The 26303-nt window shown below is 41.4% G+C and overlaps 1 protein-coding gene across 12 annotated transcripts in view; it reads left to right on the plus strand.

Moving 5' to 3' along the window:
* Positions 1-26303, plus strand: part of PARD3 (par-3 family cell polarity regulator) — a 496072-nt gene that overhangs the window by 463648 nt on the left and 6121 nt on the right. For all 12 annotated transcript variants that reach the window (XM_038755497.1, XM_038755494.1, XM_038755500.1 and 9 more), the window contains 2 exons: positions 16016-16136; positions 25134-25261. In XM_038755497.1, the coding sequence (XP_038611425.1) occupies positions 16016-16136; positions 25134-25261 (249 nt within the window). The remainder of the gene's footprint in view (positions 1-16015; positions 16137-25133; positions 25262-26303) is intronic.

Consider the following 26303-nt stretch of genomic DNA (forward strand, 5'->3'; position numbering starts at 1 on the left):
CAGTGGCCTCCAATCAACCTACGCATCAGGCAAAAACTCCTCACCCTCGGCTTCAAGGCTTTCCATCACCTCGCCCCCTCCTACCTCACCTCCCTTCTCTCCTTCTACAGCCCAGCCCACACCCTTCGCTCCTCTGCCGCTAATCTCCTCACTGGGCCTCGTTCTCGCCTGTCCCGCCGTCGATCCCCGGCCCACATCATCTCCCTGGCCTGGAATGCCCTCCCTCCGCACATCCGCCAAGCTAGTTCTCTTTCTCCCTTCAAAGCCCTATTGAGAGCTCACCTCCTCCAGGAGGCCGTCCCAGACTGAGCCCCCTCCTTCTTTTCTCTTCCTTCTTCCCCCTCCCCATCCCCCCCTTACCTCCTTCCCCTCCCCACAGCACCTGTATATATGTTTGTATATATTTATTACTCTATTTTATTTGTACATATTTATTCTATTTATTTTATTTTGTTAATATGTTTTGTTTTGTTCTCTGTCTCCCCCTTCTAGACTGTGAGCCCACTGTTGGGTAGTGACCATCTCTATATGTTGCCGACTTCCGTCTGAGATTCACTTTTTTGTTTCAAAATGTACCAAAATACTAAGATTTCTGCCATAGTCTTTTTGATGGCATGATAAGTGCCCTCATACTCTTGGCTAGTCAAAAAATCATACTTTTTTATTTTAAATAAATAGAGAAATGTAATTCCAACCCATGTAGAAACCTGTAGCTCAAGCTCCTTCAAGATGAAAACAGGTTCTGAGTTGCACCAAGGGGTAGAGAAACACCAAACTTCTTCATAGTTTTTGAAACCAAATATAACTTAGAACCTAGTATTTTTTGCAAGGTTAAGAATCAAGTAAATTAATCTTTAGGATTACATATCTAAAGATTTGAAGGAAGTGGTTTTGTCGTGGGGCTATGAGAAAATGAAGGTTTTGTGGTGATTGTGTAATGGTACAATATTTGAGATTTTTTCCCTGGACCTCATGCCTTATCACCAAGTTTTCCAGACAGTGTCAGTGCCAAGTCCACAGAGATAACATTTTGATGTCAAAACAAAATCTTGTAGCACAAACCTATAGAAACAATGTTTCAGTGACAAAATGAAATGTCAGTGGAGGTCTTTTGTAACCTCGTGTCAAAACAAAATGTCAACTAAAATCCATGGGGACACTATTATGATCTCAAGATGACAGAATATCATTGCTAGTCTGAGGAGATGTTAGAATATGAGGCAAGGCCTACGTCTATAACATTACATCATCAACACAGCAAGGTCAAAACGTTAGCTTTGGAGGGACTTTTGGGGGCACAAATTTTAATATGCAATCTTCATTTATTTATTTTTTGCTAGAAGGAAACTACTGATTTTCTATTACTAAAAAATACAATACAGCAGCCCGAGTATTTTATGCCTTACAGCTAGTTTAAAATGATGCTGAAATCCAAGAAAAAACTAGGATATGCTGAGTTCTGTTATATGCTAATACATAATAGGCTCTAGTTGGCTTTACCATGTAGCTACACCCCGGGTACTCCATGTCAACAGGAGCCATAAGATGCAGTCAATATAGTGGTACAATCTGTTTGTAAAGAGCCGTGCTGAGTCTTAACAGATGCTGTGCTCCTCTCCATTCTTGCTTGTCATCAGGTAGATGTTGGCACTGGCTGGCAGCCTGGCAAACCCGCAGGCATCAACAGTTCTTTGGAAAGTGCACCTGATTTCCTCCCCCTCTGGCTCCCTCTCTCTGCTCAGGAATACCTTGGCTGGAGGACTATGCTAGTCAGGTTTCAAGTGTGGTTTTCCAGGGTTTTATTGCCCCCGAAAGTTCCAATATATGGTCAAGTCCTTACTGATGGCCCGGAATGTGCCAAATTGGGATTTTTTGAGTGGAAAGTCGTTTCTAAGTTAGCAAAATGCCAAGTGAATTGGACAACATGTGGAGGGGGGAGGGGTTTTCCACCCTATAACTCATAAGGGGTTAAATGGGTTTTTATCCAAGTTTTTAAAAGTATTCAGCATCCAAGATATATGCACATGTATCTTTGGTAAACAACGTGATAAAGCCCTTATGATATGAGCCAAATGGTAGGTCTGCTGTCCTAGCCATGGATACAGGACCTTAGTGATCAGATTGCCCTCTCTCTAGATGCAGTAAGCTTCTATGAAATTATAAAACCATATGCTCCCTTATGTGATTTTAAGACTAAAACATTACCCACCATATAGTTCCATTAAATATTTACTTCTGGGGATTAAAAGAAATAGCATGCTCTATTATGGGCGCTGCTACCTCATCCGATACATTCAGTTGAGGGTATTTTGGGACAATAATTGCCTTCGCCGGCATTTTCCCATGTTTGCAGCAGGGAATCTCAAAATTTGTTTGTAGCACCTGTGGGATACACTGAGCTGCTGTAGAGAGGAATGGGTAAGGAGAGAGTTTCAAGGATTTAAAGGTCGATAGTAATGTATTTTGCAGGCTAGGAGAAAGGTGGGCAGCTAGTAAACAGAGGAGAAAGAGAATGAATGGAGGCCTAAGGATACTGTGATGGTTTAAAGTGAGTTGCCAAAGGCATTGAAGAAAAAGAGGAAAAATGGATGGAATAAACTCATTGGAGGTTGGTGAAATTCTGTTAGAAGGCAAAGAACATCTTCAAGTTTGGGAGAGATACCAGAAGATATGCTTGGAAGAGAAGGTTGGTGAACCATGGGCCAAAGTATTAAAGAGGCCTGTTAAGAACAGAGTCCTGAATCAAATTAGATTCAGAGTACCTGAATCAAGAATGCAAGTTCATTTTTTAAAGAGACATTACATTTCCAGTAAGATGTTCAAGCTGTTTTCTGTTTCTTTCAGAATATATTTGAAAGATGTAAGATATGAATGACATCTGTGAGATTATCAGTTATGTAGTAGAATGAATGTTTAAAGGATATACAGCTAATGTTCAATGTCTGTGATAATGAGGGACAGTGGCAGCATCAAAATCTGGAATTTATCACACTAAATCTTCCTTTTTGCATCCAAGTGTCTCGTCCTCAAACTGCCCTCCCCTCACATCTTTAGCCAGAGGTTTCTAATTAGAAGCAAAATTAGTGGAGTGGAATTTGGCAGTTCTTTTCCTTCACTGTCCCTTGTACATGAGCTAATGAGGAGGAAATGGAGAGAGAGGGAAAAAAAGGAGGGGTTGTTTAAGGTCTGGATGAGCCAAAACTCAATCACCACCTGAAAAATTAAATTGACTAATACCACAGTTTTAGAAATTACACAGAAGTAGAGAATAATTTCAGAACTCATGGAAAGCTCTAAGTGCAGTAATTTGTAATGATTTATGGAGATTTTAAAATTAAAAAAACTAGTTTTTATGTGTGACTTTCTTCTAATCACCAAATACATTAATTAGATGTAGAAGTCTTTGGTCACCATAACCTTCAGTCACCATATTTTCCTCACCTTCTGTGGAGTTGTCCAGATAAGTTTCCCTTGAGGACTGGTGTAAAAACAGGATCATCACACACAGGAGGACATTGGAATTCCTATTAAAAAAAAAAACACAACAACAACAACATGGTTTAGTTTTCATATAAAATTCGACAATTAAGCTGTCATTTAAGACAGAAAACAAAGAAAATGTTAGCCTTTAGTTCTATGTAATAGTCCTGTGATTAAAGAATTAAAATAATTGAACTATAATTAGTTTCTACTCTTGTTTGATTAAAAACACTCCCAATACGAACAAGAACATGTTAATTATTTTTATATCAACTCTTTAAACTGATCAGAGTTTTCATAGTAATTTCATTCCTTCCCGTTTTTCACGCTTTCATGAGTAATGGACTTCCCCTCCAAGTCTCAGTTGTTTCCATTTTTCTCTCAAAGAATTGGATTTTAATTTCCTTTTACTCAGATCCAAAAGTACGTATTGCATCTTGAAGCATAAGTTTTGCCTTTGCTGTAACAAGTTAACCTTTTAATTCCCCGAAGTTTTCGTGAATAAACAATATAATCCACATTCTTTCTTCAGCACAGAAGCCCTCTAAAATGCCTCACATTTTCTTGCCACTTATTAGACATGTTCGAGAAGCTCACAGAAGTGGTGAAAAGTAAATGTACCATGGGTGCTAATCCCAAACGATTCTCTCTACTAGCATTTGTAAAGAGGCAGTATAGAGTGTCTTGCTTGCAGGTGGTAGAATTCAGTCTTGGAAACTGTGGATCACCATTGAAAATCAGGGTTCAAATAGAATGAAACCCTGGGAAACCTTATATATTTTTAGACCTTGGGTCAGGCCTGTTACCTTTTCAGTAGGTAAGAAAGTCAGTGGAAGATCAAAGTTTAGATTCCACCCCAGACTGCTCCCTTTATTTTAATGCATTGAAAGAAGTGACAGAGGGTTAAACTGTCTTCATCCCAGCCACAAGAGATAGGTAGGTAGTTTTATTCCATATACGCACACAACTCTTCCCCCCTCCACTCTTCTCAATACACAGAAATAAAAGTTAAAGGAGCATTTTCAAGTTCATGGGGTTCTTTTAAAAAAAAGATTTGCTTGCATCTTTTGTTTTTTGTGGTGAGGGGGAGAGGTGCTTTTTACTTTTGTGCTGTTTTGAATCATTGCAAATGTGACTTGAGAAGATTTTAGCTGTTGAGACGTTAACCTGAATGATTTTTTTCAATGGCCCTCAGGAAAAGCCTTCTAGAGACCACAGCCGTAGACTGTCTGTTTTCACATGTTTATTGCTGGGTCTTAAAATATTTGCTTTTCTTTGTAGCAGGAGTAATTTCCCTGAAAAGTAAAACTAAATTTCTCTCTCTCCAGCATGTGACCAGTGACAGGCTAATAAGGAAGAGTGATGGCAGTAATAAAAATAGGTTGGGTGGGGGGGAGACATTCCTGAGATTTCACTGTTTGTAAAATGATGGCCCTGTTACAAAATGACCACAGAGGGACCTCAAGTGAAATCTAGTCCTGAAAGTTGGAAGAATGTGATGTCGTGAGGTGAACGCCCTTTCAGCCATAAACTATCCTGAGAACTCAGAGCTATCGTAGCAAAAGCGAGTGGTAGAGTAACAGCTTTGGAGACCACCTTTTAAACCCAGAAAATATAGCTGTATGTTTTTAATTTGTTTTGATTTATAACCTTGAAATTGGTGTGAAATAGACAACAAATCACAGTGTCAGAATCTGGAAATGAATTTTATCAGCTGAAGAAAGTGAGGGCCTTTGGGATTTGCATAACTTTCTCATAACTCTCTTCGTATTACAAATGATGAGCAAAAGTGTGAAAATAAACTGGAAATGACATGAAATTTCCTAAGTAGTCAATTTCACAAGTATGTAGAGCTACATACATCCTAGCTTTAAACGTTTTAAATGCAACTAATGTTCACATAAAAAGACATATACACTATATTTACCCCAAACCCCTAAGAGACTCTGAAGAGCTGACTTTCGAGTTTAAATATATGAGAAATATGGGATTCAAAGAGGATATTCTCTATGGTCATTTTCCCAGTAAAGTGGAGAGGGGTTTTATATTTTCATGCAGGGTACAAATAGGGTAAGAGTGAAAAAGAGCTTTTGAAGGAATTTCAGGTGTAGTGTAGATTCTTCAGCATGCAAGAAACTGCCCTTGTTAGAAATTAACTTTGCATGCATAATTAATTTGTGCAGCACATTCCAAATCTACAACTGGAAGAGAAATTGTATTCAGGTGTTTGAAACATATGGGGGATTTACTGTGAATTTATGACCTGTGGTTTGAGTGTAAAACCCCAAGATGCTAGCTGATAAAACTTAATGAAGCTTGTGCAGAGAAGCTATTTTTATTTGTAGTTTGGTAATTGATACATTTCTTGGTTTAACCCGCCCACCTTTCCTCCCTTCTTTCCCCAACTCCCCCCACTTCTCATAAATCTTTTCAACTTTGAAAAAAAACAACAACAATGGAAAGATCTGTTCTTCTTAAGGCTCCCTGGTCTAGTAATGACCATAGTGAACAGGTTCAGAGTTCACTTTCCTCCGGCATTGTACCCTTTTGCTTCCTGGCCTTTTTAACTTGGCAATTTATGTTTCTTTACCTGTATGAGTTACCTTCAGTAGACTCATGGGCATTGGGTGGGCACTGAGAGGGGAAAATGCTGAGTCCTGTGAAATGTGGGGCAAGCGTTCCCATGGTTTCACCCTATTTAACACTCACTTTCTCCTTCCCAAGGGGAAGGGGGCCCAATTTATAAAGCGTTATTGCCACAGATATCTGGGATGATCCGTTATTCCGTACTTTCCCCAAAAGTGAGTCTGCTTTTAAATTCTGAGGAGATCTCCATCCACACTCAGAGTTGAGTGTCTCTTTCCCTCTACCTGTGGATTTAGGAAGACTGCACTTCATTCTAAATTAACACCAGGGGAAACAAACAATGAGCATTCCAGTCAAACGTAAGGGACTTCATTAGTACAATGAGGTGGCAGTGTTTGCTCACTAACTTTCGGCAATTAAGAACCCTGCTCTGACATTCGTCGGTTATTACTGCTTCGAAAGCCAAGGACCAAGAAAGTTCTATAGAGTCCTTGGTTCTCAGCTCACTACAAAATGATTTCTAGATATGAGGGAAAATGTGCCCTAAGTAACCCTTATTCCAAGAGTGTTGATACTGTTTGATAGGGTCTCTTCCCATGGTTTTTCCAGGCCAGTAAATTTTTTCTTTCAGATCTTTTGTCATCCTTGTTCAGCAACTTGTTTGTCTTCATTCTATCACCGTGACAATCTGTTTTGAGAGGCTTACAACTCAGAACATCAATGCGTGACATCACAGTGAGACACTGCTTAATGACCTGAGACTCTGCTGGTCATTGCTGGCTGCTTGTTTCTGAAAATACGTGGCAGGTCTACTGTAGATGAGCTTTGCTTACAGTTGCATTTTTAGTCTTGTGTGATAAACCGGGTCCCTTTTAAATGGCATGTCTGGAAAAGCTGATTTTGAAACTTGCCACTTATACAAAGGAGAGGGTCTAAAAGCTTTGCCTTTGATATTATTCAAGGACAATTAGCGATGGGGAGGAAAGGGGGTAAGTGCTGTAATTTTTCTCCACTGGAAATGTTTGGGGAAAGCAGTAGAACTGGAGGTTGAGTCTTTTACATAATGGCCTGGAATCTGCAGTCTTCAGAATGCATATCTCTCTTGGAAGTCGATAAAGAAGTATCTTTCACTTTAATAGATGGTTTGAAACATCACCATGCTTCGTGTGTGAAGGTTTTGGTCAGTCCGGAAATTCTGGTATAGGAGGGAAGGCCTTGTATACTGAGTGTAGTTCCACTCTGTACATCACTGTGCGTCATCACAGTGAGGTGTACCGCTTGATGATCTGAGATCCTTAGGATCATCACCAGCTTCCTGTAAACTGATAACGGTGACAGCTTTGCTTAGGATTTGAGGTGTATATTTCTGCTTAGGAAAAAATTGCTTTGTAAAACTTGATATAGAATTGAAAAATGCAATGATGGAAACAAAGTGTTCAGTATGGCAAATCCATGCCAGGAGAGTGCAAGGTTTTAAGGGTGGTGTATGTTGATTTTTTTATTTTTTTGGAGGGGGGGAGGTCAGGGGGGTTAAGGAAAAAAAAAAAACCCTCATCGTCAAGTCCAAGACTTTTTTTTTAGCTTCCAGAATTGAAGTGCATTTTCCCTCTGGAGTGTGCTCGAAGTACCCTGGGGAGGCAGACACACCAACAGGAAATGCATTTGAGTGTGTGGGACTCATTATTTTCAAGATCTCAGGCATGCTTTGGGTACATACTGTTTCTTATTTCTTAATGGGAAACGAATGATGCTTGGTTACCTCCTTCAGGCCAGTAATAACAGGATGCCAAACATTGATGTGGATTTCACTAGCAATTAAAATGGAACTTTGTTCCCAGCATCTAACGGGATTGCATTGTGCTAGACAGTGTGTAGGTAAAGTGAAAGCGATTGACCATACAACCTGCTTTGAGTGTACGAAGGCTTTTTTATATAGTGTAATCTTTTCTAAGTGCATGAATGAGAAATTTGAGGGCCGGAGCCATCGACACAGTAGCTGGCTAAGCCCTTCACTGAAAAATAAATTGGACTATATTTTAAACTACCAAGATTTTCATTCAGGTCCATATAACTTCACTCTTACTTGAGGGAGAGGAAGTCAAGAATGAGTTTCCATAACCTGTGGGAGAGGCCTGTATGGGTACTGCGAAGAGGCTGGATAGCTGTGTTCCCGGTGCTTTGCACATAGTAAGCGCTTAACAAATACCATCAATATTATTATTATTATATGTTAGTCTCTTGTTGATTCATCTAACGGGTAACGCTCCATAGCTACCCTTCTACCAGGAAGCAAACCCCCAACTGCAGTGAGCAGCACTGGGAGCAGAACAGACCATTCTAACATAGAAACATGTTTCAGCAATGTTTTTTTCAATGAAGGCTGGTTCTCCAACACGATCATATTTTCTTCTAAACGAGGCTAGCTAAAGTTGTTAAACCCCCCCCCCCCCCCCCAACAATGGGATTTACAGTTTGTTAAAAAGGTTAATGATTAGTTTCTCCACCCCCAACATTGGATCTCCTCACCGAGGCTTGAGGAATGCTTTTCCAGATTGGCCTGTGATTTCCAAAGCTAGTCCCCAAGCTTTAGAACCTCAAAATTCCACACATGGAATTAAAAATTCTGTTTTGAAAAATCTTAAAGTAGTCACTGGTCTCCGTATCTGTCCAGGTACGTGAACCTTCCTAAATCAGGAGTCTGCCACATCGTGGAGAAATCCTGGAAGAGTGGTGACAGGTAGTGGGTAGGCAGGCAGTGTTAGAGACACCAGCAACAAAGGACCTTATTTTTCCAAGTTCCTTGAGGCGGGAACTTTAGTGAAGAGAAGCCACATGTAATGTAACTGGGGACCCCAAACTCTCAAGCTGCATAGAGCTACTCTATTCTGCTCTCCCAAGCACTTCGTACAGTGCTCTAAACACAGTAATTGCTCAAAAAATATTAGCGATTTATCCTGTTACATTGTAAGATCTATGAAGATAGGGATTATGTCTACTTTATTGTGCTCTCCAAAGTGCTTAGTACAGTGCTCTGCATACAGAATGCACTTATAAATGCTATTGATTGAGTGATTAAAGCCAACCCAGCAAATTACACTTGAAAAGGAAATGGTTAGGTTAACACAAAGCATAGGACATAGGTGAATTATGGCCCTGAAGCTTTCTGCTGTGTATAATTGCGTTTATACCCGTGACAGGCATTGTAGGTGCCAGAGGGCCTTAGAACAGAGTTTTCTGTAAAGCTGACTCCAGTAGTCCAGCTGTGATGTTGTGAAAGATATGGGGTGAATTCTCCATAGGAGAAGTTGTTGCAAATGTGAGCTTATTGAAGATTAAAAAAAAAATTGCATCTGACAGTTAATGAGGAATCTAGAGAAGCAGTATGGTTTAGTGGATAGAGCCCGGGCTTGGGAGTCAGAAGGGCCTGGATTCTAATCTTGACTCCGCCACATGTCTGCTGTGTGACCTTGGGCAAGTCACTTAACTTCTCTGTGCCTCAGTTACCTCATCTGTAAAATGGGAGTTGAGCGTGAGTCCCATGTGGGACAGGAACTGTACCCAACCTGATCAACTTGTATCTATCCCAGTGCTTAGAACAGTGCTTGGCACATAGTAAGCACTTAACAAGTACCATAATAATAATAATTATTATTATTATCATTAAGGACCTGTAAACCACGGATGGGTTAATGAATCGCTATCAGAAAGAATCTGCCAAGCTGTCTTCCTCCTCATCCTTGGCCCTATTGCAAGAAAGTACTATATAAGCAGCAGTCCACAACTCTGGGGTGCTCATTCAGGGTGTATTTCACAGGGGAAGTATATTGTATAACCCAAGGAAATTCAGCAAGTGGGGATTCTTTTTACTATTGATAAACACTGAACTACCAAGGCTGGGGGTCTGTCAGGTAAATACTACCTATCCAACCATGCAGCCTGGTTTAACACCATTGGGGGTGGTATCATTAGTGTTTCTCACAAAAGCTAATGAGCATCTCCCTTTAACAAGACACTTCCAATCCGGTGATGGTGGGTGAACATTATTCACACTTACTAATGAATAACTCCCTTGGGCATTTTTGGCATCAAAGGAAAACAATTGATTTATCAGCCTAGTGTAGACCCAGCCAAAACCCCATCTCTTCCAGCCAGCACCCCACTTCCAGACCTCAGTCTGTTGTTCCCAGTGAATCTTAGGGCACCCTGCAGTTCTTGGAGGCCATCATCTTCTATCACTATAGTAATAATCTTTGAATTTTGAAGCACTTACTGTGTGTCAAACAATGTACTAAGCACCAGGGTGGATAATCAAGATAATCAGGTTGGACACAATCCCTGTGCTGTACAGGGTTTAAGGGTCTACCAACTCTGTTGTACTCTCCCAAGTGCTTAGTACAATGCTCTGCACATAGTAAGCACTCAATATGATTTATTGAAAAGGGGAACAGGAATTAAACCCTTTTTTTACAGATGAGGAAACTGAGGCGTGGACCAGTTAAGTGACTTTTTTTTAGTGATGTGTGTTAGGCACTTACTATATGCCTGGCATTGTATGTACTAAGCACTGAGGTAGATAGGAGATAATCAGTTTGTACACAGTCCATGTCCCTCATGGGGCTCAGAATCTTAATCCCCATTTTACAGATGAGGCAACTGAGGAACAGAGAAGTTGAAGTGACTTACCCCTGGTCAACCAGCAGGCACATAACAAAGTGAGGATTCAAACCCAGGTTCTCTTGACTTCCATGTCCATGGTATTTCCCCGAATAATAATAATAATAATGGGATTTATTAAGCACTTACTATGTGCAAAGCACTGTGCTAAGCGCTGGGGAGGTTACAAGGTGATCAGTTTGTCCCACGGAGGGCTCACAGTCTTAATCCCCATTTTACAGATGAGGTAACTGAGGCATAGAGAAGTGAAGTGATGTGCTCAAAGTCCCACAACTGACAATTGGCAGAGCCAGGATTTGAACCCATGACCTCTGACTCCAAAGCCCAAGCTCTTGCCACTGAGCCTTGCTGCTTCACTGAAACCAATTCAGCGTCTGTCCCAAAATCAGTCCGAAAACAATTGTTGTGGGCAGGGTATGTGTCTGTTTATTGTTATATTGCACTCTCCCAAGCGCTTAGTATAGTGCTGTGCACACAGTAAATGCGCAATAAATATGATTGAATGAATGAATGAAAATGTGCCAAGGTGAAGAGACTTAAGGATGAGTTGAGCTTTGTAAAGGAAGTAATCAAAAGAGAAATGGAGACTGGTATACTAGTTATGGTTCAGGATGATTAGTTTCTTACTGCAAGCAGCAGGTGGGTGGGAATTACTGAGGGAGTGACTTCCTATAAACCCCCTACATTGTTTAGTGGGACTGGTCCCTTCAGGGAACTTTAAATATTTAGTATCCAAATTAGGAGCATTCATATTTTCACTCTGAGCCTAATGGCTTCTCACTATTCATTTGAAAAATGTGTGATGTGAATATTCATGAACTCTTTTGGTGCTGCACTAACAAGAGGTGTAGGGTTAAGGAGGTCCAGGATAAAAGCTAAAATTGAAGATAAAAATGCTTCTGGTTAGTCTTGATATAAAATATTTGTCAGGCATCCTACAATGCTCCCATTAAAAGCCATGAGGGGGGTGGGGGAAAGGCACAGCTGGAAAGATGGCAGTGAGATAAATGAACGTTCACTTTGCTATCTCTTTGTCTTATGAAATTAGCCATTCTTCTACACATTTCATTATCATTTAACATAAAAAGAGAATAAAGGGTTCCAGAGATGGGGAATTACCTGGGTGAGCCATTTACAGCAAATTTGTGTATTGTGTTTTAGGACAGTTCAAGATGCTGTGTATAATTTTGAATAACAAAGAGCAGGGCATTATCCTGCCTCACACAGGATATTGGAGAACCAGTTGCAAATCTCTAACCAAATGTGATCTTGAGCTCTGTATTGTCAAAAGTATTACACTTTACAGGCCCATTAACCTTTAATGCTCTCAGGCTGATCAGTTTAAAAGATTTGTCAGAAACAGAACAAAGGGATGACAGACTCTTATTGACTGGGAAAAATCATCAAATTGATTGTATTGACAGACTGGTCAAGAGCCCCCTAATGAAATTGATAGGAATGAGAATCTGACAGATGCCTAGTAGTTTTTTATGATGAAGGAGAATCTCATGTTCATAAAATTTTCATGAATGTTTATATGCCCGTCCCAAATTTGAAAAGTCTCCATCTGAGACCTAGGCCTGCAGAATCCAGTGAGGAATATATGCTGCCACAAACAGGCATATACCCCTTTTAGACTGTGAGCCCACTGTTGGATAGGGACTGTCTCTATATGTTGCCAACTTGTACTTCCCAAGCACTTAGTACAGTGCTCTGCACACAGTAAGCGCTCAATAAATACGATTGATGATGATGATGATGAGGACCAACTGTTCAATTTGAACATAGGGGAGAATAAAATATGGGGTTTTCTTAAGTAATAATAAATGCACGGGGGTATAGTGACCAAAAAATTTAGAAAAGCCAACGCTATAGCAATTAAAAAGGGGTTGGCATACTTTTTCTTAAGGTTCGTGTCATTCTTAGCCTCCAGTGGTTGCCCATTCCTCTCCGTACTAAGAAAATACTCCTGCCCATTGAGTGAAAGGCGCCCCATCAGCTGTCTCCAGCACTTAGTACAGTGCTTTAGCACATAGCACTTAATAGCATCATTATTATTACTTATCCTCTCTCCCCTCCACTGCCCCCCACCTTGCATGATGCATTTCTCTCATGCCAACCTACGTAATATGCCTTGTTTTTGCCTTTCTCATCACCAGTCTCTTGTTCATACTGTCCCTCCTGCTTATCATTCCCTCCCATTTCTCAGCCATTAAGACCGTGAGCCATATAAGGGACTGGGACTGTCTAACCTGATTATCTTGTATCTATCCCAGCACAGAGAACAGTGCCTGGCATGTAGTAAGCACTTAATAAGTACCATAAAAAGATTACCCTGTAGACCATGGCACTCTATCCTTCTGATATCACATCTCCAGGAGGCCTTCCCTGATTAATCCCTCAGCTCCACATCATATTTTTCCCAAGCCACTTTCACTTTAACACTTTCTGGGTCAGTATCCCAACCATTACTCTTACGTATTTATATTTTACACTGTTTATTCCTCCTACATGTAATTTCCTTTATTATCTGTCTCCCCTGCTAGATTGTAAGGTCCTTGAGGGCAAGTATCATTATGATTATTATGCCATTTGTTAAGCATTTACTATGTGTCAAGAACTATTGTAAGCACTGGGAAAGATAAAAAGTATATCAGGTTGGACACAAAGTGCCAGTCCCTCATAGGGCTCACAGTCTAAGTAGGAGGAAGAATTGGCTAATTTAATCTGCATTTTACAAATGAGGAAACTGAGGAGCAGAAGTTAAGCGATTTGCTAGTGTCGAACAATGATTGATTAAGGGTTATGTGTTCCCCTATAACCCCAGAAAAATCAGGTCACCCTTGGGAATAGAACAGTTCCCCTGACCTTAGCATCACTCAGTCTATCCCACTTTCCTCCAACTTGTGCTACATCAGCTTCTCGGTAGCAGGGCCGGCCTGGCCCACTGGAATGCTGGGAAAATCCCAATAGGCAGGTGCTCATTTGACCAATGTAGGTTGTGCTCACCCGCCTGGCCCACTGACCAAGTGCTCACTGCGGGCAGGGCGCTCTGCTAGACCACAGTAATAAAATAATAATAATGATGATATTTGTTAAGCGCTTACTATGTGCAAAGCACTGTTCTAAGCGCTGGGGAGGTTACAAGGTGATCAGGTTGCCCCTCGTGGGGCTCACAGTCTTAATCCCCATTTTACAGATGAGGTAACTGAGGCCCAGAGAAGTGAAGTGACTTGCCCGAAGTCACACAGCTGACAATTGGCAGAGCCGGGATTTGAACCTATGACCTCTGACTCCAAAGCCTGGGCTCTTACCACTGAGCCACGCTGCTTCTCTAACAATAATAATCATATTTGTAATAATAATAATGACATTTAGTTGGGTAGGGACTGTCTCTATTTGTTGCCAACTTGTACTTCCCAAGCGCTTAGTACAGTGCTCTGCCCACAGTAATCGCTCAATAAATACGATTGATTGATTAAGCGCTTGCTATGTGCGAAGCCCAACAATTGCCAGCTGTGTGACTTTGGGCAAGTCCCCTCCTTCCTCTCCCCCTCACCCTTCCCCACAGCACCTGTATATATGTCTATATGTTTGTACGTATTTATTACTCTATTTTACTTGTACATTTTTATTCTACTCATTTTATTTTAATGTGTTTTGCTTTGTTGTCTGTCTCCCCCTTCTAGACCATGAGCCCACGGTTGGATAGGGACCGTCTCTATAGGTTGCCAACTTGTACTTCCCAAGTGCTTAGTACAGTGCTCTGCACACAGTAAGCACTCAATAAATACGATTGATTGATTGATTGTGCTCTTAGCCAGTGGGGGAAGAGTTGAGAGCCAGACCTGTTGATTCCTTGCAGGTAGTGGAGGCCACCTGGGGTGAACTGCCAGCAGCATCTAGAAATAGGAGTTTCCACTTTTCAAGTTCCCTCTTTTCCCTTCCCCAAGGGATGTGCCACTCTACTCTTCTCCCTTTTGAGCCCGAAGTACTACCATTGCTGCCTCCTTATTTCCACATCCATCTTTTCTTCCTCTCTTCTGTCTCTCCTGCTCCCGTGACAGTCACCATCCCCTGCTCCCCAGGCCCTCCTCCTCTGTGTGTCCAGTGCTTTAAAGGAACCAGGTACTCTTCAACAAAAGCTTGGAAGTACTTTGAAGTGGACCAAAGGGCCTGCTTGGTGCTGTTTGGTGTTATTTTAAGCTCTAGCAAAGGGCAGAGTAAACCAGGCTGCAGCCATTACCAGAGGGGGAGAAATGAAGGGCAGGTTTTGGCTCCCTCAGCTTTCTCTGGAGGTGCTTGAGCTCACTGAGAGCTGAGGTAAGAGCTGAGGGCATAGAGTCCAACGCCCATGCAGCAAACCCTTCTTCACACATGCCTGCCCACAAATGCACTCAGATCTCTAGCACCTATTGTGTAGGTCTCTTTGCTTTCGGGAAGCAGCGTGGCTCAGTGGAAAGAGCACGGGCTTTGGAGTCAGAGGCCGTGGGTTCAAATCCCGGCTCCGCCACTTGTCAGCTGTGTGACTTTGGGCAAGTCACTTCACTTCTCTGGGCCTCAGTTCCCTCATCTGTAAAATGGGGGTGAAGACTGTGAGCCCATCGTGGGACAACCCGATTACCTTGTATCTACCCCAGCGCTTAGAACAGTGCTTTGCACATAGTAAGTGCTTAACAAATACCAACATTATTATTATGATTATTATTTCAAGGTGAGGACTGGAAACCTACTAGGCTTCCTCTCTTGCTAGGCACCCTTCTGGCCATTGAAATCAGCCCGATCTCTGGCTGCTGCAAATGGCCGTTTTCTGTGGCAGGCACTCAGTTTCAGAAGTTTTACCACTGATATTTGAAAAGTAATACTTTTAAATGTTGGGAACCTACACCAAGAAGCCTTTTAGGCATGGAGGTAGGTGCATGCCAGGTTGGACCAATCAGACTGTTCATTTTCCCCATTTATGCATTTGATTAAAACACGTCGGATCCAGAAGCCATAGTAATTGCAACATAAATATGCCCACATTATCATTTTATTTAGAGGGGACGGTGATTTAAGTTGAGCAAAAATGTTCCCCCCTCCACAGGAAATCTGTTATACGTATTTTCAGAAAGCACCAATCATAAGAACAAAATGAAGAGTGTATTTTAGATGTTCACAAACTGTTCAGAAATGCTTTCACTTCTAAATTGTGCCGTTTCCCAGAAAATTGCTTAATGACAGAAATTCCCAGGTCAGCGTTCTCAAGCATATCACCATTTACCATTTATTTTAGCAACAGATCAACTCCGAGCAACCACGATCGGATACAGCGTCTGAGGCAAGAATTTCAGCAGGCAAAGCAGGATGAAGATGGAGAAGACCGGAGACGTACCTATAGTTTTGAACAACCCTGGGTGAGTGTTTCATCTCTTCCTACATTGAAGCATCCTAGAGATTCCCCCTCCCCCCTAGAAACAGCCCTCCGCTATGCCCTTGCTTCTACATGGAACAAGACATCTTGAAGCCCAGTACCTTGACCTTTCAACTCCAGACCTTTCTCTTATCTCCATCTGTGCTCCATCATTGCTAATTTCATTTTATATTGGGCTCAAACCATCTGTCCATTGCTTAAGAGATAGCATGTGCTTTGTGACCAACATAGCTGGGTACCATGGCCTTAAGCTAATTCATACCTTGGTTTGGGCCTGAACGGAAGTTGTAGCTGCATTTTATGTCAAGCCACGATTTATCACATCTCAGAACCAGCCAGAGGGGGAAAATGGCCCCTTGCTTATGGCGTTCATCTTAGACAGAATTTGGTAAATTGGAAAGGAAAGAATCTAATGCATACCTGTGGGAAACCTGTGTTTTCTTCTGGGGCTGTATCAGGCTTATACGTAATTTTGACTTTAGGAAACAGAATTATTTTTCCAGATCAATTAAATTGTGGCAGTCCTATGTAACAACATGACATGACTTAATTGTGCTAATCTACTTGCATTGTTCGGAATAATTGACTTAACTGCTCCTACTATGTTTCTTAAATGGGGATTCTTTTGTGATCCGTGATAAACATTTTTGTCAAGTTTATTCTGAAACAAAGGGACAGGGAAGAGTAATGAGAGAGGTGGCAACCTGCAAGAGAAAGCAGCAGCTGCGGATTGAAGTGGTTATTGGTTTGTGCATCGTGCCAACCTGGCAGTATCCAAAATGGATTTGTCATTCATGACACTGAGAGAATAGCTCCATTGATATCGGCGGGTGATGTCATTTTTGATTACTTGTGGTAGGGAATTTATGTTTTTACTAATTAACAGGAATAATGTGTTTACAGCCTGTTTGACCTTTATGTCCTGTTCACTTTGAACATCACCTGCATTTTGAGCATTTAGGCATAACGTATTCCTGAATGAACCAAGATTAATGAGAGTATTTTTGGGTGGAGACCATTTTACTATGCTGCATCAGAATAACTCCAGCTTCCTGCAAGATTGAATCTGGGTACATTTCCCCCCACCCCCTGTTCTCTTCCATCTGGTTTGACTTGATGAGAGGAACATAATGTGATATTCACTTTTGCCTGGCCCTGAGATTTGGGAAGGAGGTGCTGAGAGGATGGTTGCACTGCTTTGGGGAATTGACTGCTCACCCTTTATTTTGGGAGACCATGGGTATCGTGTGCTTGAGAAAAACGTTTGAGGAAACCTTGCACTTTTGAAGACTTAACTACTGCAGGTTACAGGCCAAACTTGTATAGGTAAATGCCATAGCAACTTCAGGCAGACAACTTGGCTTATATTATAGTTTCCTGTAATGAGTGAGCCGGGAATTATTTGGATGATGGGCTGATTACCTTTGCAATGGAATAATTTCCCAAATTAGGGTCAAACCGCTGACCTTGACTTTTTTTTTTCCACTCAAACAGTCGGGATCTTGCCAGGCGGCCCCCCATTCTACTGATCATTTAATGAGCCCAAAGCAACTGTAATTCTTCTTAATGTATTAATTTTCATTCTGATCTTCCATGTGGCCTCATTCAGAGCTGTTCAGTTGTTCAGGCTGCAAACCTTAGCAAGCACCTTTAAGGAGGAGTTGGCCGCAAGGGACCTCAATGAATTCTTCAGTGCCTTCTTCTGCATTTTGACCTCACGCTGAGCTTGGAAAGGCTGAGGCAGTGATCTCACCTCATTTGAATGGCTTACAACCATTTTGGCATTAAGGAACCAGGAACTCATCTTTGAGTTGTGTGTAGTCTTAAAACATGTTTGCCTAAAATTATAGGTCTTGTAAGAAATGCCCCCACACAAAATGCAACCAGATGTAGCAGCTACATGTGAACCTCAGAAATTACATGATTCAGTTCCTCTATGTTTGAACTGGGGGGCTTTGAACAATCCTTGGAGGTCCCTTTCCTCCTCTTTAAACTCCTTAAACTCCTCTTTAAAGGCATTTGCTATCAATCATGTGGAATCAAGTGCACCTGTGCAAGGGGCAGTTACCTGTTAGCCTGGGGAACTGGATTGGATCTCGAAAGGGCCTTGTCTGGTTTACAGCTTAAAATTCAGAAGAGATCCCAAGCCTCTGGAATGAAGGGAACTCTCTGTGAATTTGGATGAAGAGGAGGGAAAAATACATGGGCAGCATATAGTGATATATGGCAGTGGGAGAACATGGTAGAACCTAGGGTGAGACTACTATCACAGAAGTTTTATACAGTGGGGACTTCTGATTGCTTTAAAAAAATTAAATTGAAGGTTGCAGACAAGTACAGTATACTATGAGCATTTTGTAGCTGAATGGTGTCCCAGTGCTGGCTGTGGGGATTGGTAAATGGGCTAATGGAGCCTACATTTGCTCTGCCCCAGGATGGTAGGGACTGAAAATACGAGTAGTTTAGTCCTTCACATGGACAATTGATATAGTGGTAGTGGAAACAGCTGCCTCTCCCTGGCCTTCCTCCCAATTCCAATCAGTTTAATCCATCAAATTAATTGAGCGCTTTGTCAGCTCACGGGACTAAGCACTTGGAGAGTGCAGTATAACAAAATTGGTAGATACGTTCCCTGCCCACAAAGAGCTTACAGTTTAAAGGAGGAGGCAGACGTTAATATCAATTTTGGATATGCACATAAGTGCCATGAATAAAGGATACAAATCCAAGTGCAAGGGCGATGCAGAAAAGAGAGGGAGTAGAGGAAATGGGGGCTTAGTCCGGGAAGGCCTCTTGGAGGAGAGGCCCCTCCCCTTAAATAATAATAATCAAGAATACTTTCTCTTTTTCTCTGCTTTAGTCATTGAGAACATTTCTCCTGGGCATGTGTCTGTCTGGCTTGGCTGCCTGAACTGAATCGCAAGCCCAGTGAGCAGACACAACCTATAACTTTGCCCTGCTCTCTTGGACCTAAAGAGAGGGAGAGAATGGCAAGTTATCTGGGAAGTGAATTCACCAGCTTCCAGAGGCTATCACTCTTTTGGCGGTGTTTGATTATCTCCATTAGGAAGACCCAAGATGGAGTTGCAAAGGTAAAGGGGCTTCCACAATGCCAGAAAAAGGGCTTTTTGCCGCCTCCGCATAAGATCTACCCATCTCCCTACCAACCTTGCAAGGGCGCTGCTTCCCTATTGACCATTCTGACTTGGAAGAAACCAGCGTCTATGGGAGATGAGAACTGAAATTCTGGCCTTTGTCCCTTAAAGAGCTGTAGACTTAGGGAAGTTGGAATGGGTGTTCACAGGTGAGGGGGGTTGTTTTTGATTCCAACTCTGCACATTATTCTCTTTTATTGGCCCTAAACTCATGGTTTAAAATATTGAGGGAAAGGAGTTTAAATATGAGTGGTGGTAGAGAAAGATGAAATGAAGACAAATATGATATTGAGGCAAAAATCTGCATTATAAAAATTTGATGAGGGTCATTTGTATGCTCTGAAGATTTTTCAGCCATTACCAATTAACAGCAGTTAAGCTTTTCAACATGTGAAGCCTATAAGGGTTTAGTCAATACTTTTTCAAGCATCTGATAAGCATGGGACTTGGAGGAACAGTCTAAAATTAACTTTGTCAATCTTAAAATTAGTTGCTTATTTTAAAAATGGACTAAATGCCAAGCTCTTAAAATGTAAAGTATTTATAATTGCCTATTTGATTTAAAATTCACAAATGCAAAGTGATAACTGTGGGTAACAAGCATTTCCCCAAAAATCTCCTGCAACTGCCTTTAAATCAGCATCACATGTAGGACAAATAAGACAAAGAATAGGAAGAACAAACTTTCAAATTGTCAGAAGAACTTCAGAAGGCTTCTTTTCATAATAATGGTCTTTGAAATCTCTCCAGTATGCAAAATGCTATATCTTTTTTTATTTTTATATTCCTTTTCTAGCATGCCCACCCTAGAGGAAAAATATAAAAGGACTGAAATCTTTTGGTTAGGTTCTGGCATTGGCTTTTTCAGGGATACGTGCCTCTGTACTGTTTGTATAATAAGTAAAACACAGACATACCACCCTTTGGCTACTGTGTATTGTATATGGAATGAGTGTTAGTACAAACAGTAATGAATTTAATTTCAAGCACATTTTTATATAAAGCAGAAGAGGTCAGGAAGCCTCCCCTAGTTCTAATTAGCACTGAAACTTGGTCCTTTTAGTGTTTGTTTTTGTTCTTTTGTTTAATAACTGATTGCACATTTGCTATAACCTTCACGTGCAATTTGGAAATTCACTGTGGAAAACCTAAGTTAATTTATTTTAGTAAAAGAAGAATGCTTTCATTTAATTTTTAAGAAACAGTTTAACTGAGGAATTAATTTTTCTTTTAAATATTATTTGACATCAGAAATTAATAGAAAAAGGTGCAGTTCTCATTTCTGTGATTTACACTAATAACTCTGTAAAAACAAGACAGGGAAGAGAGTCAGTACAGGCTTTGGTATTTCTGTTAGAAATCAGATCAAGTTTTCAGTTGTAAATTGAGAAAACATTCAGTACAAGATGTAAAGTATCATTGACATTTAAGCATATCGTGCAGTGGACGAGCATATATTTATACCACAAAGCCCCTGCTGTTATTGCAGCCTTGACTGTTTTTTGATTTAAAAGGTCATTGCTTGTCACACATCTCATCATAAATAAGGCCAGAATTCTTTGTAATTTGCTCTGGTAAAACAAGAGCTGTTGCATGTTTGTTTACTAGTGTCTTGGATATATTACAATTATGTTTAATCGTGTGTTTCTCTGTTCAGGGGTTGATTCTGATTTTATTCTAAAATGCATGATTTGTTCCAAATAGGTGATATTTGAGCTGTTGATAAATTTTTTGCTTGGCTTGCAGTGTTTAATGATCATTTTTAGTGATGATAATGTCACTTCCACAGTTTGGGTTTTATGACTGCCGTAAGACCAGCACTGGGACAGGGATTTGTAGAGAAGCATTGGTATGTTCCTGCAGAACCACAGCTGGGTTTCCTCCAGGCCTGTGCCCCTGTGGGGTTCGGAAGGCAGCTCAGTGGCAAATCTTGTAGTGATTGCCACATGAGGGTCCGCTTTTGTGAATTGGCCAGGGAAGAAGACCTCTGTACCCACAGCTTTTGGCTTTCCCCAACCCACTTCCCAAACCTGTATCTCTTCCCTCACCCTTCACCTGATGTGTCTTTTCTACAAGTTCTATTGAGAAACTTGCAGCCGTCGCTGCCTCTCAATCTGGTTTCTTCTGTGGCTCCGTGATCACTGCTTCCTAGGGAGAGGCAGGACCTGAAGTATGAGGCTCTCCTCTGCCTTGGCCCTCCTCCTCCACCTAATTCTCCCCACTTCTTGGTGTGGTAGTTGGGGACTGTCGGTCATGGAAGCAGTGGAGTTCAGATAAGAGGAAGAAGGAAAATGGGATCTGGAAATGAGTCAGTCATGCAGCATGTAAGAAATGTGCATATGATCTATGGAAGAAGGTGGTGGGTACTCAGGTGAAGAGCTTTGAATAGTAATAATATTACTATTTAAGTAATAGTAATATTTGTTAAGCACTTGCTATGTGTCAAGCACTGTAATAAATGCTGTGGTAGATACAAGCAAATATTTGCTTTGTTTTGTTGTCTGTCTCCCCCTTCTAGACTGTGAGCCCGTTGTTGGGTAGGGACTGTGTCTCTTTATGTTGCCGATTTGTACTTCCCAAGCGCTTAGTACAGTGCTCTGCACATACTAAGCGCTCAATGGCTACAATTGAATGAATGATGATTATTGTTTTTGTTAAGCGCTTACTATGGGCCAAGTACTGTTCTAAGCACTGGGACTGATACAAGGTAATCAGGTTGAACACAATCCCTGTCCCACATGGGGATCATGATCTTAATCCCTCATTTTACAAATGAGGAAACTGAGGCACAGAGAAGTTAAGTGACTTGCCCAAGGTCACCCAGCAGACAAGTGGCAGAGCCGGGATTAGAACCCAGGACCTTCTGACTCCCAGCCCCACACTTTATCCACTAGGCCATGCTGCTGCTTTGAAATAGGGAGAACTGTGTTCAGATTTGAAGGGAAGGGAGTTGCAGACAGGAAATGGGTGTGAGAATGAGTTCTACATTGGAGAGATGAGAAAGAAACTCAGTGAGAAGATTAGTTTGACACGAATGAAGAATGTGAAAGTGGAAGAAGAGAGTGGATATGAAGGAGTCAGAGAGCTGATGGAGTGCAGCTCCTTGTATACAGGGAATGTGTCTACAAATTCTGTTGTACTGTAGTCTCCCAAGTGCTTAGCATAATGCTCTGCACATAGTAAGTGCTCAATAAATACTACTGATTGGTGGAGTTTGTGCTTGATGCGGTGAGTGTAAGGTTACTGAGTTGGAGGTTACTGAGGAATGGAGAGATGTATGCAGGAAAATATTTTAGCAAAATCATCCAGGAAGCAGAGTATAGTATAGACTGGAAAAGCAGTCAGTCCATCTAGTTGGACAACTAAGGGTCAGTTCCCCGACACATTGGCTGAAATCACAAAGCATATATGTCAACTCAATTTCCACATCTGTAATAATGATATTTGTTTAGCACTTACCATGTGCCAAGCACTGCACAAAGTGCTGAAGTGGATACAAGAAAATGAGATCAGACACAGTCCTTCTTCCATGCAGGGTTCACCATCTAGGAGGGGTGAAGAACAGGTATTTTAATCCTTATTTTTATAGATGAGGCAGTTGAGGCACAGAGAAAATAAGTGACTTTCCCAAAGTCACACACAACAGGGCAAAGGCCGAGCTAGGACTAGAGCCTGGTTCTTCTGCCTCCCAGTCCTGTGCTCTTTTTACTAGGTTCTGCTGCCTCAGTCTCATTCTTCATAAGTTAATATGCCCATGTGAAAATTTGCAATTGGACTAATGTTTATATGTAATTAATATCTTTTCAGTTTGCTAATACACAAAAACATATACAGTCTAGGATTTGGGGGTCTCACTAGATTGTATTCTCCTCCAACTTCGTCAATTTTACTCAGTGATCTCAGACTCTGAGCAATTTGAAATAATGGATTTTACAAAGTATTAGAAAATACATATAAAAGGAACAAAGGGGCTTCAACTTTTCTGTATCAGAAGCAAGTGTTCAGGTTTCAAAGAGGCACACCTGAAATTCCTATCAATTCTTGCTTTTTCTTTTTACATCTTTAGCAGGCACTATGCCCCTACTGCATGAGCTGAAAAGATCTGGTAACCAAGCCTCCTATGGAATAGCAGGTCTTTCAGTCGACTGGCAGACATACATGAAGCTCCTGTATGTCCCTTTGCATATGCAAAGCAATGCAAAATGAGGCTCCTTTGAAAGATCAGGGGACGTTGCAGTCTTTCTCTTGGATTATCCCCATTGTCATTTGAGCATGAGCTCTACCAGAAATGCAATGCTATGTCTTTTATTTTTAAGGCTCCATCTAACTGTTCAACACCCCAACGAAGTTCAAGAAGAGCGGTTTTCTGGGGCTGCTCCATTAATACATATTTATCCCAACAAGTTTTGTGAGGCACACCAACAAAGGTTGAGTAGGGGTGGGGGCCATTGTAAAACTTAATCCCTTTGTGGTATCTTTTTGGCTTGGGACTTTTTTTAATGTGCTTGCTTTTACATTTTGTCTTGCATCCTGTTTTATTGTTTACAGTAAGCAACATTATCTACCTCCCTCCTTCAAAACTGAAATGCCGAATAAGATCTTTTGCTCCATTCTGATTTAAGCAAAAGCTGTTGCATCAGGAGCCATTCTTCATAGACAGACTGTGCATCTCGGTTTTTAACTAGTTTACTTTTAACTACATGAGCCAATCCCAGCCCTGGTTTTAGAGGACAATTAAAATATCCAAGGGAATGAATAGTTCACTTGCAGAATGTAAGGCAGCTTTAGAAAAGGCTAGACATTTGTCAGGCAGACCTGACTTGCATTGTCAACTGGATTGCCGGACCAAAGGGAAATTAATACTTCACGTCTTTGATGAAGCAGCCTGATACTTTTTAAAAAGAAGGCACAGACCTCAAGCCAGGGAAAAGCTGCTTTAGTTTCAAACTCTTGGGTCTTGAATTTGGCTCGGTAACTTATCTGAAGTTATCAGTTTAATTTTTGGATCAGGCAGGGTTCCGTACTCTAGTCATGTGAATATTCTGTGGATGCTTCTAATGGGAGACTTTGTTTTGTAATAAATCCTTGTAATCTGAAATAGACTACAGCAATAGAACTAGATTATTTCAATAACAATATTGATGTCAAGTTAGCAAAGTTCTGGTTTATCAATTAATAGTATTTATTGAATGCTTACTACTAAGGTGAACAAAACTATTCTGATTTCTCTTTAGCAAAAAGGAATGGCATAATTCCAGCTAGACTTGTTGTCATCCCGTAGCCTAGGAAGCTGTTGGGGTTTTCTGAGGATGGAAGTTTTACACTTGCTCAATAGGCAATCCCCAACTACCAGGCAGGGCCTGGCCTGTGCAGAGTGTAATTGGAGGGGCATGAAGATGGTAGATTGCCAGTTAATTCTTCACGTCCACAGATTTTTAGAGCCCAGAACAAGTTTCAGGCCCTTGGGCAATTTCACAGAAAGCCAAGATTACAGCCTATGGTTAAAACTGTCCTCTTCCCCTGATCTTTGGCAAGTCCACGTCTGCCCTGCATCCCTCCAATCTGCTTTTACCATCATTTCAGAAGCAGAACGAGGGATGCCTGGACAGCCAACCTTTCTTGAGACATTCTGGCAGTTAAGTCCTCATAAACACCAGTGCCTTTAGGAGAGCAGGTTGCAATTCATCCTGAGTCACTACATTAGAAGTCAAATCTTAATTTATAGGTAAAACCCTTTTTAAATAACTTGAACTAACGTGACTAAACTAGTTATTCCATCCTTATAGTCTTTTTTTTTAAGCACCTTCCTTTATTTTTCTCTTTAGCCAAACACCAAAACATACACCCAGAGTGGACGACATTCCGTATCTGTGGAAGTACAGATGCAGCGGCAGAGGCAGGAGGAGCGAGAGAGTTTTCAGCAAGCCCAGCGCCAGTACAGTTCCTTACCCAGGTAAGATTCTCATCTCAAACCCCGGCTGGCTGTCCAGCCTAGGAGCAGTGACAACTAACAGCGTTCTTCCTGATTTATACACCATGGCCTCAGGCAGAGGAGAGGAGATCTCCAAACAGGAAATAACTTTGTCCTCTTGGTAGGGGGGAGTGGAGATTCCAGGGATCGTGCATGATTTCACGTAGCCTTAATGAGGATTAAGACTGTGAGCCCCACGTGGGACAACCTGATCACCTTGTATCCCCCAGCGCTTAGAACAGTGCTTTGCACATAGTAAGCGCTTAACAAATACCATCATCATCATCATCACCTAGTCCAGGCTTTTGGGTAATGGTGGCCAGCAGGGCAGGGCCTCTGGCCAAAAAAAAAAGGCGCTCTGAAAGTTCAGATAGTTTCAGAGCAAAAATACTTTAACAGCTTGTGCCCCCACAGAAATAGCCAAAACATGTTTCCAGATGTGCAAACCAAAGGGACTTTTGAATGGCTTATCTGCCTACACATTTGCTGCATTATACTGTATTTGAAACAAATGTGTCCAGGTAAATATAAAAACAAGCATTCTGAGTGAAAATAGATTTTGAATGCCTACCTCTCTGGAGAAGAACTGGCCTGTTTTGCAGAAGCTGTAACATCCAACATGGTTTTCTTGTGCGGCCTCTTTGAGCAGCTCACTTATGATCAACCACTCCTGGACAATTTTCCTCTAGGACTCTTGATTCTGCAAGTTGTATTGTTAACAAATGCCAGCATTATTACTATTATTATTACTCTCCCAGCACTGAGAAGCATCATGGCCTAGTGGATAGAGCCCAGGCCCAGGAGTCCGAAGGGGCTGGGTTCTAATCCTAGCCACTTGGATGCTGTGTGACCTCAGGCAAGCTGTTTTACTTCTCTGTGCCTCAGTTACCTCACCTGTAAAATGGGGGTTAAGACAGGGAGTCTCATGTGGGACTGGGACTGTGTCCAATCCAATTTGCCTATATCCACCCAGGAGATTACCTAGTACTCTGCTACTTACCTCAGTACAGTGCCTGGCACATAG

The sequence above is a fragment of the Tachyglossus aculeatus genome, chromosome 13 (assembly GCF_015852505.1).
Source record: "Tachyglossus aculeatus isolate mTacAcu1 chromosome 13, mTacAcu1.pri, whole genome shotgun sequence".
In the NCBI taxonomy this organism is placed as follows: Eukaryota; Metazoa; Chordata; class Mammalia; order Monotremata; family Tachyglossidae; genus Tachyglossus; species Tachyglossus aculeatus.